The sequence below is a fragment of the Fringilla coelebs genome (genome assembly GCF_963513975.1).
Source record: "Fringilla coelebs genome assembly, chromosome: 15".
NCBI classification, from domain to species: Eukaryota; Metazoa; Chordata; class Aves; order Passeriformes; family Fringillidae; genus Fringilla; species Fringilla coelebs.
The window spans coordinates 2,964,938-2,976,903 of record NC_140041.1 but is presented as its reverse complement, the minus strand read 5'-3'; the positions used below and the strand labels follow the sequence as shown (position 1 = coordinate 2,976,903).

General features: G+C 55.5%; 1 protein-coding gene across 1 annotated transcript; it reads left to right on the top strand.

Annotated features, from left to right (window-relative positions):
- Nucleotides 1-448: 448 nt before the first annotated feature.
- Nucleotides 449-9,748, top strand: LOC311159459 (uncharacterized protein; the record flags this gene model as incomplete). Its single annotated transcript, XM_084215557.1, has 7 exons — nt 449-526; nt 1,515-1,710; nt 1,770-4,303; nt 5,649-5,760; nt 6,129-6,216; nt 6,273-8,778; nt 9,725-9,748. The coding sequence occupies 7 exons, from the start codon at nt 449-451 to the stop codon at nt 9,746-9,748; spliced, it is 5,538 nt and encodes a 1,845-aa protein (XP_084071683.1).
- Between the last annotated feature and the right edge of the window lie 2,218 nt (nt 9,749-11,966).

Below are 11,966 nucleotides of genomic sequence, written 5' to 3'. Positions count from 1 at the left end.
CCACACACACCTTGGATGTTTACAGCTGTACAGAGGAAGGGTTCCATAAACAATCCTGGTGTGCTCACCCAGGAACACTTTGTCTGTGTTGTAAAATGCAGGAGCTTCTTTGCTACAGTTTTCAAAGTGTAGAATTGCCACCCAGCCCAGCCAAGATATCCATGTACAGATCCGGAACCAGTGGGAGAATATGGACAGAGTGTTTCCCACCCAATCACCCAGACCATGCTGGGCACACACCTGGAGGCTGTCAAATGGCTGAGGAACAGGCTGGAGAGTCACCTGCAGAGAATCACCTGCAGACAGTAGCTCCATGTCCAGGAGGTTTTGTGCTGTCTATACAGGGATCATTGCTATTCAGTACCTTCACAGACCATGGCATCAGGCACACCCTCAGTGAATTCACAGCTGACACCGAGCTGAGTTCGTTAGTGACACATCAGGGGTGATGTTTATGGATAAGCTGGAGGAGCAGACCTGTGCAAACCTCACAAAGTTCAAGAAGGCCAAGTGCAAGGTGCTGCAGGTGGGTCAGGGCAATTCCCAGTTTAAACAGAGAGCTGGCCTTGCAGAGAAGTGCTTTGGGTCACTGCTGGGTGCTGAATGGGACATGAGCTGGTGATGTCCACTTGCTGCCCAGCTTGCCTCTAGGGCTGCATAACAAGTAGGATGGCCAGCAAGGAGAGGAAGGTGGTGATCTCCCTCTACACGTCTTTGACTGCATAGATTGTCAAAGAAATGCAACATCTCTGCCATGAAGAAGCTGTGGCACCACTCAGGTCCCTAAGCCTGAAAAAATAAAGCTTTGAGTAGAATTTGTGTCTTTTCAATTTCTAAAGAATGCTTACAAGAAAGATTGAAAGACATTTTTAGGGGGTAGATTAGACAAAATGTTTTATGATGAGGATGGTGAGGCTCTGGAATGCGTTGGCCACAAATATTCTGGATGTGCCACCATTGGAAGGCTTCAAGGACAGGTTGGATGGGCTTTTCAGTAACCTGGTGTAGTGAAGGATGCCCCTGCCTGTGACTGATGAGTGGATTAAATTATTTTAAAGGATTCATTCAACCCAGAGAATTCTTTGGGTCTATAAAAGACTCATGGTGGCTTTGCATTTCTGTCATCAGGTGCTCAAATAGGGAGATGCAAAAGAGGCAACTTTTCTGAAGCAGAAACAAAAGAGAAATGTTATGCTTAGCATAAAGATAAAAACATGTTTTAGACTCAACTATCCCTCAACTTAATACGACCCAAGACAGGAAAGCAAAACTGAAGATACATGACAGGGTACTTCCAGATTTCCCTGGCTATAGACATTTATAAAATTTCCTGTTTCCTTAGCTGTGCCTTGATATTATTAAGACAATCGGAGTTCCTTTGTTTCTTGCTTTGCCATAAAACTTTGCTTCTCTATATCTGTTGCGACTGAAAAAGACGACATAGAAGCATTAAACAGCGTATCTAAGATTTAAACGTATTTAAAGTCGCGTTCCGGGCCGGACCCCGCCCCCAGCCGGGCCCCCTTGAGCGCGGCCATCCGGCGGCTGCAGTGGCGCGGCGGCGCCTCCGGGTGTCGCTGTTGGCCGCCGCCGAGCGGCGCTGGAGCCGCCGCCGCCGCCGCCGCAGCGTCCTGCCCCCGCAGGCTGCTCGCTCGCCCGGCGCCGGCCACAGCGGCAGCGGCACCAACAGCAGCAGCAGCGGCGGCGGCGGCGAGAGGAAGCCCGAGCGGACTGTCTGCCTTTCAGCGGTGTCTGTTGTCGGCGGCGAGAGCGGCTGGAAGGGAGGCAGGGCAGCGGCAGTCGGCAGGAGCGCGGCGAGCGCAGCGGGCAGAGAATGGCGGTGAGGCGGCGGCAGAGGCGCGGGCCGGGCGGCGGGCGAGCGCTGCTGGGCGCGCTGCTGCTGCTGCTGCTGTGCGTGTGGTGCCGGGCGGCGGCCGAGCGGGTCCGCTACGCCATCCCCGAGGAGCTGGGCAGGGGCTCGCTCGTGGGGCCGCTGGCGCGGGACCTGGGGCTCAGCTCGGACGAGCTGCCGGCGCGCAAGCTGCAGGTGGCGTCTGCCGGCAAGAAGCAGCTGAAATACTTCACGGTGAATGAGGAGAACGGGAACCTGTACGTGAACGAGAGGCTGGACCGGGAGGAGATGTGCGGCGAGTCGCCGACCTGCTCCGTCAGCTTCGAGGCGCTGGTGCACAACCCGCTGAACGTCTTCCGCGTAGAGGTGTCCATCGAGGATGTGAACGACAATTCCCCGGTCTTCAGCAAGGCTTTTTTAGACCTCGAGATTGGCGAATGGACGCTTCCCGGAACTCGTTTTCCGCTGGAGATGGCCCAAGATGCTGACTCGGGAAGCAATTCGCTGCTGAGTTACCATCTCACCAGCAACCCTTCCTTCTCTCTGGTCATGAAGGAGAGCCCTGACGGAAGCAATCAGCCGGAATTAGTGCTGGAGAGAGCGTTGGATAGGGAGAAGGATAGCTCTTTTGAGCTGGTGCTAGCGGCGGTGGATGCCGGGGATCCAGTTAGATCCGGAACTATTAGAATTCAGATAAATGTGACAGACGCCAACGATAATCCACCCGTGTTCGGGCAGGAGCGGTACCGTGCGAGATTGCGTGAAGACGCAGCCCCGGGGTCAAGAGTGTTAAACGTCTCTGCCTCCGACGCTGATACCGGCAACAATGCTCGCATCACTTACGGCTTCGGTAAAATGCCTGCCAAGGTAATTCAGAAGTTCATGATGGACGCGGAGAGCGGAATGATCACGCTGAAAGAGGCTTTGGACTTCGAGGACACAAGAGGCTACACATTACTGGTGGAGGCGAGGGACGGCGGAGGTCTGGTGGCACAGTGCCAGGTGGTGGTGGAGGTGCTGGACGTGAACGACAACCCGCCTGAGATCACAGTTCTATCCCTGTCGAGTCCAGTGCCGGAGGACACGCCAGCGGGCACCGTGGTGGCCGTGCTGAATGTGAACGACCCGGACTCCGGCGAGAACGGTCAGGTGTCGTGCGAGCTGTCGGGAGAGGCGCCTCTGTCCATCGTGGCGTCGCCGGCTGGCTCGTACAAGGTGGTGACATCGGGCCCGCTGGACCGCGAGCAGGCGTCCGAGCACCGCGTGACGGTGGTGGCCCGGGACCGGGGCAGGCCGGCGCTGCGGAGCAGCAGGGAGCTGGTGCTGGAGGTGTCGGACGTGAACGACAACGCGCCGGTGTTCGAGGAGGCAGCGTACAGCGCGTACGTGGCGGAGAACAACGCGTTGGGCGCGCTGGTGCTGCGCGTGCAGGCGCGGGACGCGGACGCGGGCGCCAACGGGCGCGTGAGCTACTGGCTGGCGGGCGGCAGCGCGGGCGCGGCGCCGCTCGTGTCGGTGGAGGCGCGGAGCGGCGCGCTGTACGCGCAGCGCTCCTTGGACTACGAGCAGTGCCGCGAGTTCACGGTGGCCGTGCGGGCGCAGGACGGCGGCTCGCCGGCGCGCAGCTCCACGGCCACGGTGCGCGTCTTCGTGCTGGACCGCAACGACAACGCGCCCAGGGTGCTCTGGCCCGCCGCGCCGGCGGCGGGAGAGGCTGCGGGAGGGGCGGCGCCGACGCCTTTCGAGGTGGTTCCGCGCTCGGCCGAGGCCGGCTACCTGGTGGCCAAGGTGGTGGCGGTGGACGCGGACGCGGGGCGCAACGCGTGGCTGTCGTACGAGCTGGTGCAGGCGTCGGAGCCGGCGCTGTTCCGCGTGGGGCTGCACAGCGGCGAGGTGCGCACGGCGCGCGCCGTGGGCGAGCGCGACGCGGCCAAGCAGCGCGTGGTGGCCGTGGTGAAGGACCACGGGCAGCCGGCGCTGTCGGCCACGGCCACGCTGCACGTGGTGCTGGCCGAGAGCTTGCAGGAGGCGCTGCCGGAGCTGAGCGAGCGGCCGGCGGGCGCCGAGGAGGCGGCGGCGGCCGAGCTGCAGTTCTACCTGGTGCTGGCGCTGGCGCTGCTCTCGGCGCTCTTGGTGCTGAGCGTGGCGCTGGCCGTGCTGGCGCGGCTGCGCCGGGCCGGGCCGCCCGCCGTGCTGCGCTGCCTGGGCGCGCAGCGCTTCTCGCTGGCCGGCGCCGCCTTCCCGGCCGACTTCTGCGAGGGCACCTTGCCCTACTCCTACAACCTGTGCGTGGCGCCGCCGGCCCGCGCCGTGCCCGAGGCCGCTTGGCCGCCGCCGCCGGTGCCCATCCTGTCGGCGGAGGAGCTTCTGGGCGGGGATTCCTGCGACAAGCCGAGCCTGAGCAACACAGCAGTGACGGGGGAGTCCTCCGCCGAGCCGGACGCGCTGCAGGTCTGTAATGTGTGGGCTTCTACTGTTTTTAAAAGTTCCCAAAACGTCATCTTTTTTCCCCGGGTATTCTGTACATGTTGTCAGTGGGTACTCGTATTTTGTATACTCACGTAGTGGAGGAAGGTTTTTATTTTCCCGCAGTAATAGCTTCAGGTGGCCGGCTTTGATTAGAGCTCTCCTTTCGGCTAGTAGCAGCGTTTCTCAGTGTTTCTCTTTGCTTCCCGGTGTCGTGTTTATGTGAGTTGCACAGTCCTGTCTCTGTGACGGAGGGAATTAAGGAACGGGCTATCCCCGGTTCATGGAGAGCGGGAAGCCCTTGGTTCTTCCTTGGTCACAGGTTCAGCTTCAGGCGCAAGGTTTTGTCTTCAAATTCGAGTTCTAGAAATTCGAATGTGTTAGCAAGAATCTTGCTTTCTGGAAGGAGAATGGCTGACTCTGCATGATGGAGTCAATGGGAAAAAAAAAAAAAAAGAAAGCACTAACATCTGGTGTTGGAATTTTTATCTTTCCTGAATGATTCACTTCAGAAAGGGCGTGCTTGGAACTCGTGGATAGCTTTATCCTAGGCTGTTCGTAAAACTTTGTTCTTTCTCTCTTCGATTTTAAAAGAAAACGAAAGTGGAACGTTCCCTTCTCCATCCCGACAGAAAAAAAGATATTTTCGCTCCTTTTGGAGCGGATGGTAATGCAGTAGTGGGACTAGATGACTTCGTTTATGCGTCCTGGTTGGCTCTGTTTTGCTCTTCATGATCTTTATTTCCTACAGTGGTTAGAGTGTTGAAAGATTTCTGTTTCAGAGATTTTATTTTTCTCTTCTCAGAATAATGTTGGGGGTTTTAGCAAATCTCAAGTATATCGAGAAGAGAAAATTTTTGCAACTCCGTTTACTCGGATAAACATCTTAGATATGAAAGTATCTCATATCAGGGAGATTGGCCAGAGGAGGGTTTAGGTTCTTGAATCCAGCCCACCTGCAAATTGAATGATGGTGAGTTCAGTTTCAAGAGTTGTAGTTTTGTGCTACGATTCCATGATTGTTGTCCTAACAGATATCATATGAAGGTCATTAAGGAATACTTAGATGATTCGTTTAGTAACCAACTACGGTGCTTTACACATTGACTTTAGAAATAAAAGGTAAACTAGAATGACTTAATTGTAAACCTGGATAAGCTAAGGAAACACTTGCTGTATATTAAGAAGGGATAACATATATTTTATGTCCAGAAAACTTCCCTTGAGAGTTTTAGCTGCACCTTTATTTGTACGTGTAACTCAACTGTGTAACAATTAGCACCCTGACTTCAAGGACCATGCAATTTCTCTCGTCCCGCTTGTGTTAAAGAACCTGATAGCGCTGGATTTTCGGGATATGATATTTTCCCGTTTTCTCTGTGACAGTGTGTTGTTGAAGATGCTTTTGAACAAAAAGGATAAGAAGACCAATAAGGTGATGGGTAAAATATGAAAAAATATTCTTTAAATTCACAGATAATGACATTAGTAAGCGCTGAGTTTCCCGTGCGGTAAAGAACCCCGGCCACGGAATGCCTCTCCCTTCCTCCCGATGGTGATACCCTGGAGGATGAAAGCGGAGATGGGCTGGAGAAATGCGAAGGCGGGAGATCGGCGATGGACGAAAAGTGACATCTCCATTGCGACTGTGCTCTGAATGGAGCAAGGCAGGGCGGGCAGCGCTCGGTGCCTGCAGTGCCGGGAGGAGGCTGCGGGCGCCGCTGTTGACCGAGAGGAGCGAGAGGAAGCTCGGAGCGCTGCAGCCCCGCCCGCTGCGGACCCGCTCGATCACTCGCTCGCTCGGTATCAGGCTCGGCGGCGGGCGGGGACGTCTGCGAGGGTGTCCGCGTTGCGGAGCCATTCTATAGCAAGACGGAGGAGCCGGTGGCTGAAATACCGTGCAGAAGCTGGGAGCAGAGTCGGAGCCGGAGCTGTCTGGGTTGGTGGCGAGTAGCTGCAAGCGAACGAGCGGTGCCGCGGCGGAGATGTGCGCGGCGGGGAGGCGCTGGGGCCGGCGGCAGCGAGCTCTGCTCTGGGCCGTCCTGCTGGCGGCGTGGGAGGCGGCGTGGGGGCAGCTGCGCTACTCGGTGCCCGAGGAGATGCCCAAGGGCTCGTTCGTGGGCGACGTGGCCAAGGACCTGGGGCTGCAGCTGCCGGAGATCCGAGATCGCGGCGTTCACATCTTGGACAAAGGTAGTACGCAGTATTTCTCTCTGCACGGGAAGACGGGACATTTAGTGTCGGCGGAGAGGATCGACAGAGAGCAGCTGTGCGAGAGAGTGCAGCAATGCGTGCTGCGCTGTGAGCTGATAGTGGAGGGACAGATGCAGGTTTATGGGATCCAAGTGGAAATCACGGACATTAACGACAACGCGCCCAGCTTTCGAGAGGCTGAGACAGAGCTGCGAATGAGCGAGACAACAGCCCCGGGGTCGCGATTTCCCTTGCCAGACGCTCATGATCCTGACACGGGCCAGAATTCTCTGCAGAGCTACGAGCTGAGCGGTGACGAGCACTTCTCGCTGGCCGTGCAGGTGGGACCCGGCGGCGATCAGCGTCCCGAGCTGGTGCTATCGAAGGCGCTGGACCGGGAGGAGGCGGCGTTTCACGAGCTGGTGCTGAGGGCGAGTGACGGCGGCGATCCGGCACGGACGGGCACGGCTCGGATCCGCGTGACCGTGGTGGATGCGAACGACAACGCGCCCGTGTTCAGCCAGGCGGAGTACACGGTGCGTGTGCCCGAGGACGTGCCCGTGGGCTCTGTCCTGGTCACTGTCACAGCCATGGACGCCGACGAGGGGTTCAACGGACACGTGAAATACTTGTTCAAGAAAATCACAGAGAAAGCCTCACAGATTTTCCAGCTGGATGCCGAGTTAGGAGCGATCACTCTATTGCGTAGCCTGGACTACGAGGAAGGCAATTCATACAAACTGGAGGTGCAGGCACATGATGGTGGGGGTTTTTTTGACACGACGCATGTTGTGATTACCGTAACAGATGTGAACGACAACGCGCCCGTACTCACTGTATCATCGAGGCTGAATGAGATCTCTGAAAATGCTCCGTCGGGGACTGTGGTAGCTCTGCTGCACGTGCAGGACCGGGACTCGGGAGCCAATGGTGCCGTGCGCTGCTCGCTCGAAAAGGATGTCCCGTTCCGGCTGGAGAAGTCCTATGACGACTACTACAGCGTGGTGACAGCGAGAGAGCTGGACCGGGAGCAGGTGTCGGAGTACAACGTGACGGTGCGGGCGGCCGACGGCGGGTCGCCGGCGCTGCAGAGCAGCGCGGTGCTGGCGCTGCGGGTGCTGGACGTGAACGACAACGCGCCGGTGTTCGCGCAGGAGCGGTACAGCGCGCGTGTGGCGGAGAACAACGCGGCGGGCGCGCTGGTGCTGACGGTGCGCGCCACGGACGCGGACTGGGGGCAGAACGCGCGCGTGCGCTACCGGCTGGCGGAGGGGCGGGTGCGGGGCGCGCCGCTGTCGTCGTACGTGTCGGTGCAGGCGGAGACGGGCGCGCTGTACGCGCTGCGCTCCTTGGACTACGAGCAGCTGCGCGAGCTGCAGCTGTGGGTGCGGGCGGAGGACGGCGGCGCGCCGGCGCTGAGCAGCAACGTGTCGGTGCGGCTGCAGATCGTGGACGAGAACGACAACGCGCCGCAGGTGCTGTACCCGCCGCCGGCCGCAGCGGCGGGCCCGGGCTCGGGCTCGGGCTCCGGCTCGGGCTGGACGTGGTCGGGCGTGGAGCTGGCGCCGCGGCGCTCGGAGGCGGGCGCGCTGGTGGCCAAGGTGGTGGCGGTGGACGCGGACGCGGGGCAGAACGCGTGGCTGTCGTACGAGCTGGCCAAGGCCACGGAGCCGGGGCTGTTCCGCGTGGGGCTGCACAGCGGCGAGGTGCGCACGGCGCGCTCGCCGCTGGCCCGCGACGCGGCGCGCCACAGCCTGGTGGTGCTGGTGCGCGACCACGGGCGGCCGGCGCTGTCGGCCACGGCCACGCTGAGCGTGGTGCTGGCCGAGAGCGTGGCCGAGCTGCTGGCCGAGCTGGGCAGCGCGGCCGACGAGGCGGCGGCGCCGGCCGAGCCGGCCGCCGGCCTGACGCGCTGGCTCGTGCTGGCCGTGGCCGCCGTGTCGTGCCTCTTCGTGGCCTTCCTGCTGCTGCTGGCGCTGCGCCTGCGCCGCTGGCACCGCCAGCAGCTGCTGCCGCCGGACAGCGGCGCCTTGCGCGGCGTGCCCGTCTCGCACTTCGTGGGCATCGACGGCGTGCGCGCCTTCCTGCAGTCCTACTCGCACGACGTGTCGCTCACGGCCGACTCGCGCAAGAGCCAGCTGCGCTTCTCGGCCGCCAGCTCCTGCGACACCCTCCCGGCCCGCCCGCCGCCCGACGAGCCCGCGCCGCTATTCGGGGGCGACGAGGACCCTGCCGGAGTCCTCCCCTCGGATTCCGCCCCTTCCTCGGTGAGTTCCTCTGTCCACGTTTTCTCCGCGTCGCTTTCTCTTGATACTGCCCTGCCTCTCCCCGCCGTCTTCTCCGGCTTGCATAGGAGGTTTTGTCTAAAAGCATGGAAAAGCTTCCTTCGATAAAATTCTGAAGGCTGGCGCCCATTGTTGTTACTATGTGAACCTGGGGTTTTTCCTCTACCTTCCAGTAAGTGAAGAAGGAATGAGGGAGAAGGCTGCTGCTGGCAGGCTGTTGGCTAGCTTGGAAATTTGGGTAGTGGTCAGGTTGCAGGTATTTTTTCCCCTGCATCAGGTGTGCTGTGTAGAATCTGTGTTCCTCTTAGCATTACCTCCCCTGAAGGGATCGATCACATTATTAAGAAATTCAGTTTTTTAGAAGGTTCATGTGTCTTCCGAAAAGCTGATGTGATTGAGTAGGTAGAATGTGTCTTGAACAAAATGCTGATGGCTTTGCGCGGAACCCGTCTGCACGTTGTTCTCAGCCTTTATCTCTTTCCATGATACATAGTGGAGGTCAGCAGGAAAAGTGTTTGTGTCATCTGTGCTTTGATCTCGGTCACCAAGAGAGGTTTGGACCAGGCAACAAGTGGTCCTTGATGATGTCTGTCTGTCTGTTGTGAACATGAAGGATCCTCTGAAGTTGTGATTCTTTGAAAAGCCTGTGGGTGGCTGCATGTGGAGGAGGAAAATGCAGGAGGAAATTGCAGAACAGCTTTCGTTTGTACTTGTTTTTTAAGGTAGATTTTTGTCAGATTGAGCTAGATGAGCCTTGGCTTGAAAATATTTAGTGTGGCAAAAGAATTGCCTGGATGGGAAGGAGAGATTCAAGGTACGGTGGGAGATACAAGTTAGGCATGATTCCCCTAAGCAGATACTCACTGAGTCAGTGTCTCTTGGAAGACTGCTCAGCTTCTCCTTTGAGACCTGTGAAATCTCTTCACAGAACTTCAGTGAGCAGCACATTTAGCTTCCATAGCACAGAGATGTCCAGATAGCTGTGTGAAATTGGTGCTGGGAAGAGAAATGGTCTGGGGAACTGGGCCTCCACTGTCACATGTTTCAATGATAGATGGGTGAAAGGACACCATGGATGGTGTGAAATGGGTTGGAAATGTGAGTGCTGTGAGCTGTGTGTGAATGTCTGCTGGAAGACTCAAGGGAATGTTTTCCTCCATTCCCTGTCTAGTTCCTATCTCTAGGATGACGCAATGTGAGGTTCTCGTTCCCAAAGTAATTGTCTAGAACATCAGTATTTCAGCTGCATGGAGAACCCTGGGAGGTTCTTGCTAAGTACTTTCCTGTCATCATAATGGTATCTCTTCAAAGATTGATTTTGTTCTTATGAGAGATGGCGTGTGGGAATTGCAAGCTGTGCATTCAGTGCCTATAAACAACGTCATCAATGTTCTATTCTGAGTTATATAACCCAGAAGTGTGTTGTAACCTATTCAAGACTGCAGGTGATAATATTCTGTCTCATTCTTCTGGTGATCTGATGATGGGTCTTTCATGTTTATAGGTGAAAAGAGAGAGACTTCCATAGAGATGTTTCTTGAAAATGTCTCTTTAATAAATGCTTTTTCTTGTCCTGTGTCTAGGATGAGAAAACAAATATTATCAGTAGTTAGGAAATACTGCCTTAGCAACTTTCCTTTTGATGGAGTCTCTCTAAATTCTGAAGATCTGTGCTATCCATGGGAGCTGTGAAGGGTTAGGAGGGAGTGTTGGGTGTGGTGGTGAGGAAGTGGAGCCATGGCATCCCCAGGGCTATTGCTGACTTTCTGAAAATGAGTCAGGAGGAGAGTTATGGTTTTCAATTGTGTGGTTCGGACTGAAATCACCTTGACAGGGTTCCATATTCGTTTGCATGAAGATTGGTAGTCCCACATACTTTGGTGAGTCCATGTGCTGAAGATTGGTGATGTTGCTTTTGAGTAGATACTTGGATGTGTGAGTCTTTGACAGAGCTGGTAATAATTTGTGGCCTATATAATATTTTCCACTAGTTTAAATAATTGGGAGGAACAGAATAATCTTAGTTGTGATGCTTGGGCTCTGAGAAGCTGTGCACACAAGTTTTCTTCTAATGATGTCCGAATGCAAAATTTGCTGTCATGTTATGTTGGGTTAGAGAGCAGAAGTCTGTGTATGCATGGACAGGGCTGGTGCTGGAGTTCACTGTGATACAGTTCAGAATGAATGAATAAATTGTGTCCAGTTCAGTTTGTCCTGGTATTTAGATGAGGCCCCCAACTGTGGTTTCAAGCTTGTTCTTCCATATATTTGGCAAGGAATGACAGTCGGGGGCGTGTGTAGTGAGCTTCTCTTTGAGGCCTTTCTGTGTATTGGTTCCAGTCCCATTTCCTGCGTTGTGTATATACAGCAGTTGACCCAATCTGAACTGTGAGGCCATGACTGATACTCTTCTGGTGTTTTCCCATTCTTGGCTGGATTGACAAATTTATTTCAGATTATTTGTTTGGTTTGGTTTCTGTTGTTTTTTGGTTTGCTTGTACTTTTTTTTAAGGAGTAAAGCTGATCCTCATTGTGCCTGGCAATCCTGCTAACTCCAAAATATATAGTTATCCAGTTGGAAGAGTATCTCTCATCCATCACCTGAAGCTGTACATGTAATCATATTTTCCTTGAAACACAGAACCAGAGAACGGTTTGTGTTGCAAAGGACCTTACAGATCCTCTTGATCCAGTTACTCTGCCATGGGCAGGGACATCTTCCACCAGAGCAGGTGGCTCAGACCCCCAATCAGCCTGATCTTGGATATCTCATTCAAGAAATACAACTTCATGAATGGATGTTTCCCTGAGGTGTTGTTTTCTCTGTGGCAAACATGGAATCAAAATTGTGGTTGGTGTTGATGGTGAAAGTAAAGGCTGTGAATGCAGAGTGAGGAGGGTGAGAGCTCAGTTCTGTGCCAGGCAAATGTGGGACTCAGTGTGGGTTTGGCAGGGAAATGGTTTGATTTCATGCTTGGTGGCAAAGGCAGTGCCATTGCTGTTCTGATCCTGGTGTGTCTGTCATGAAAGACAATGACAGTCCTCCAACAATGACACTTTTCACATCAACTGTTCATGTAGAACCTTAATTCTTGCCCAGAACTGCCATATAATCCTGTGTGAAACCTCCATTATGCATCTGTATCTCTGTGCAACACTGTGATGTAGAG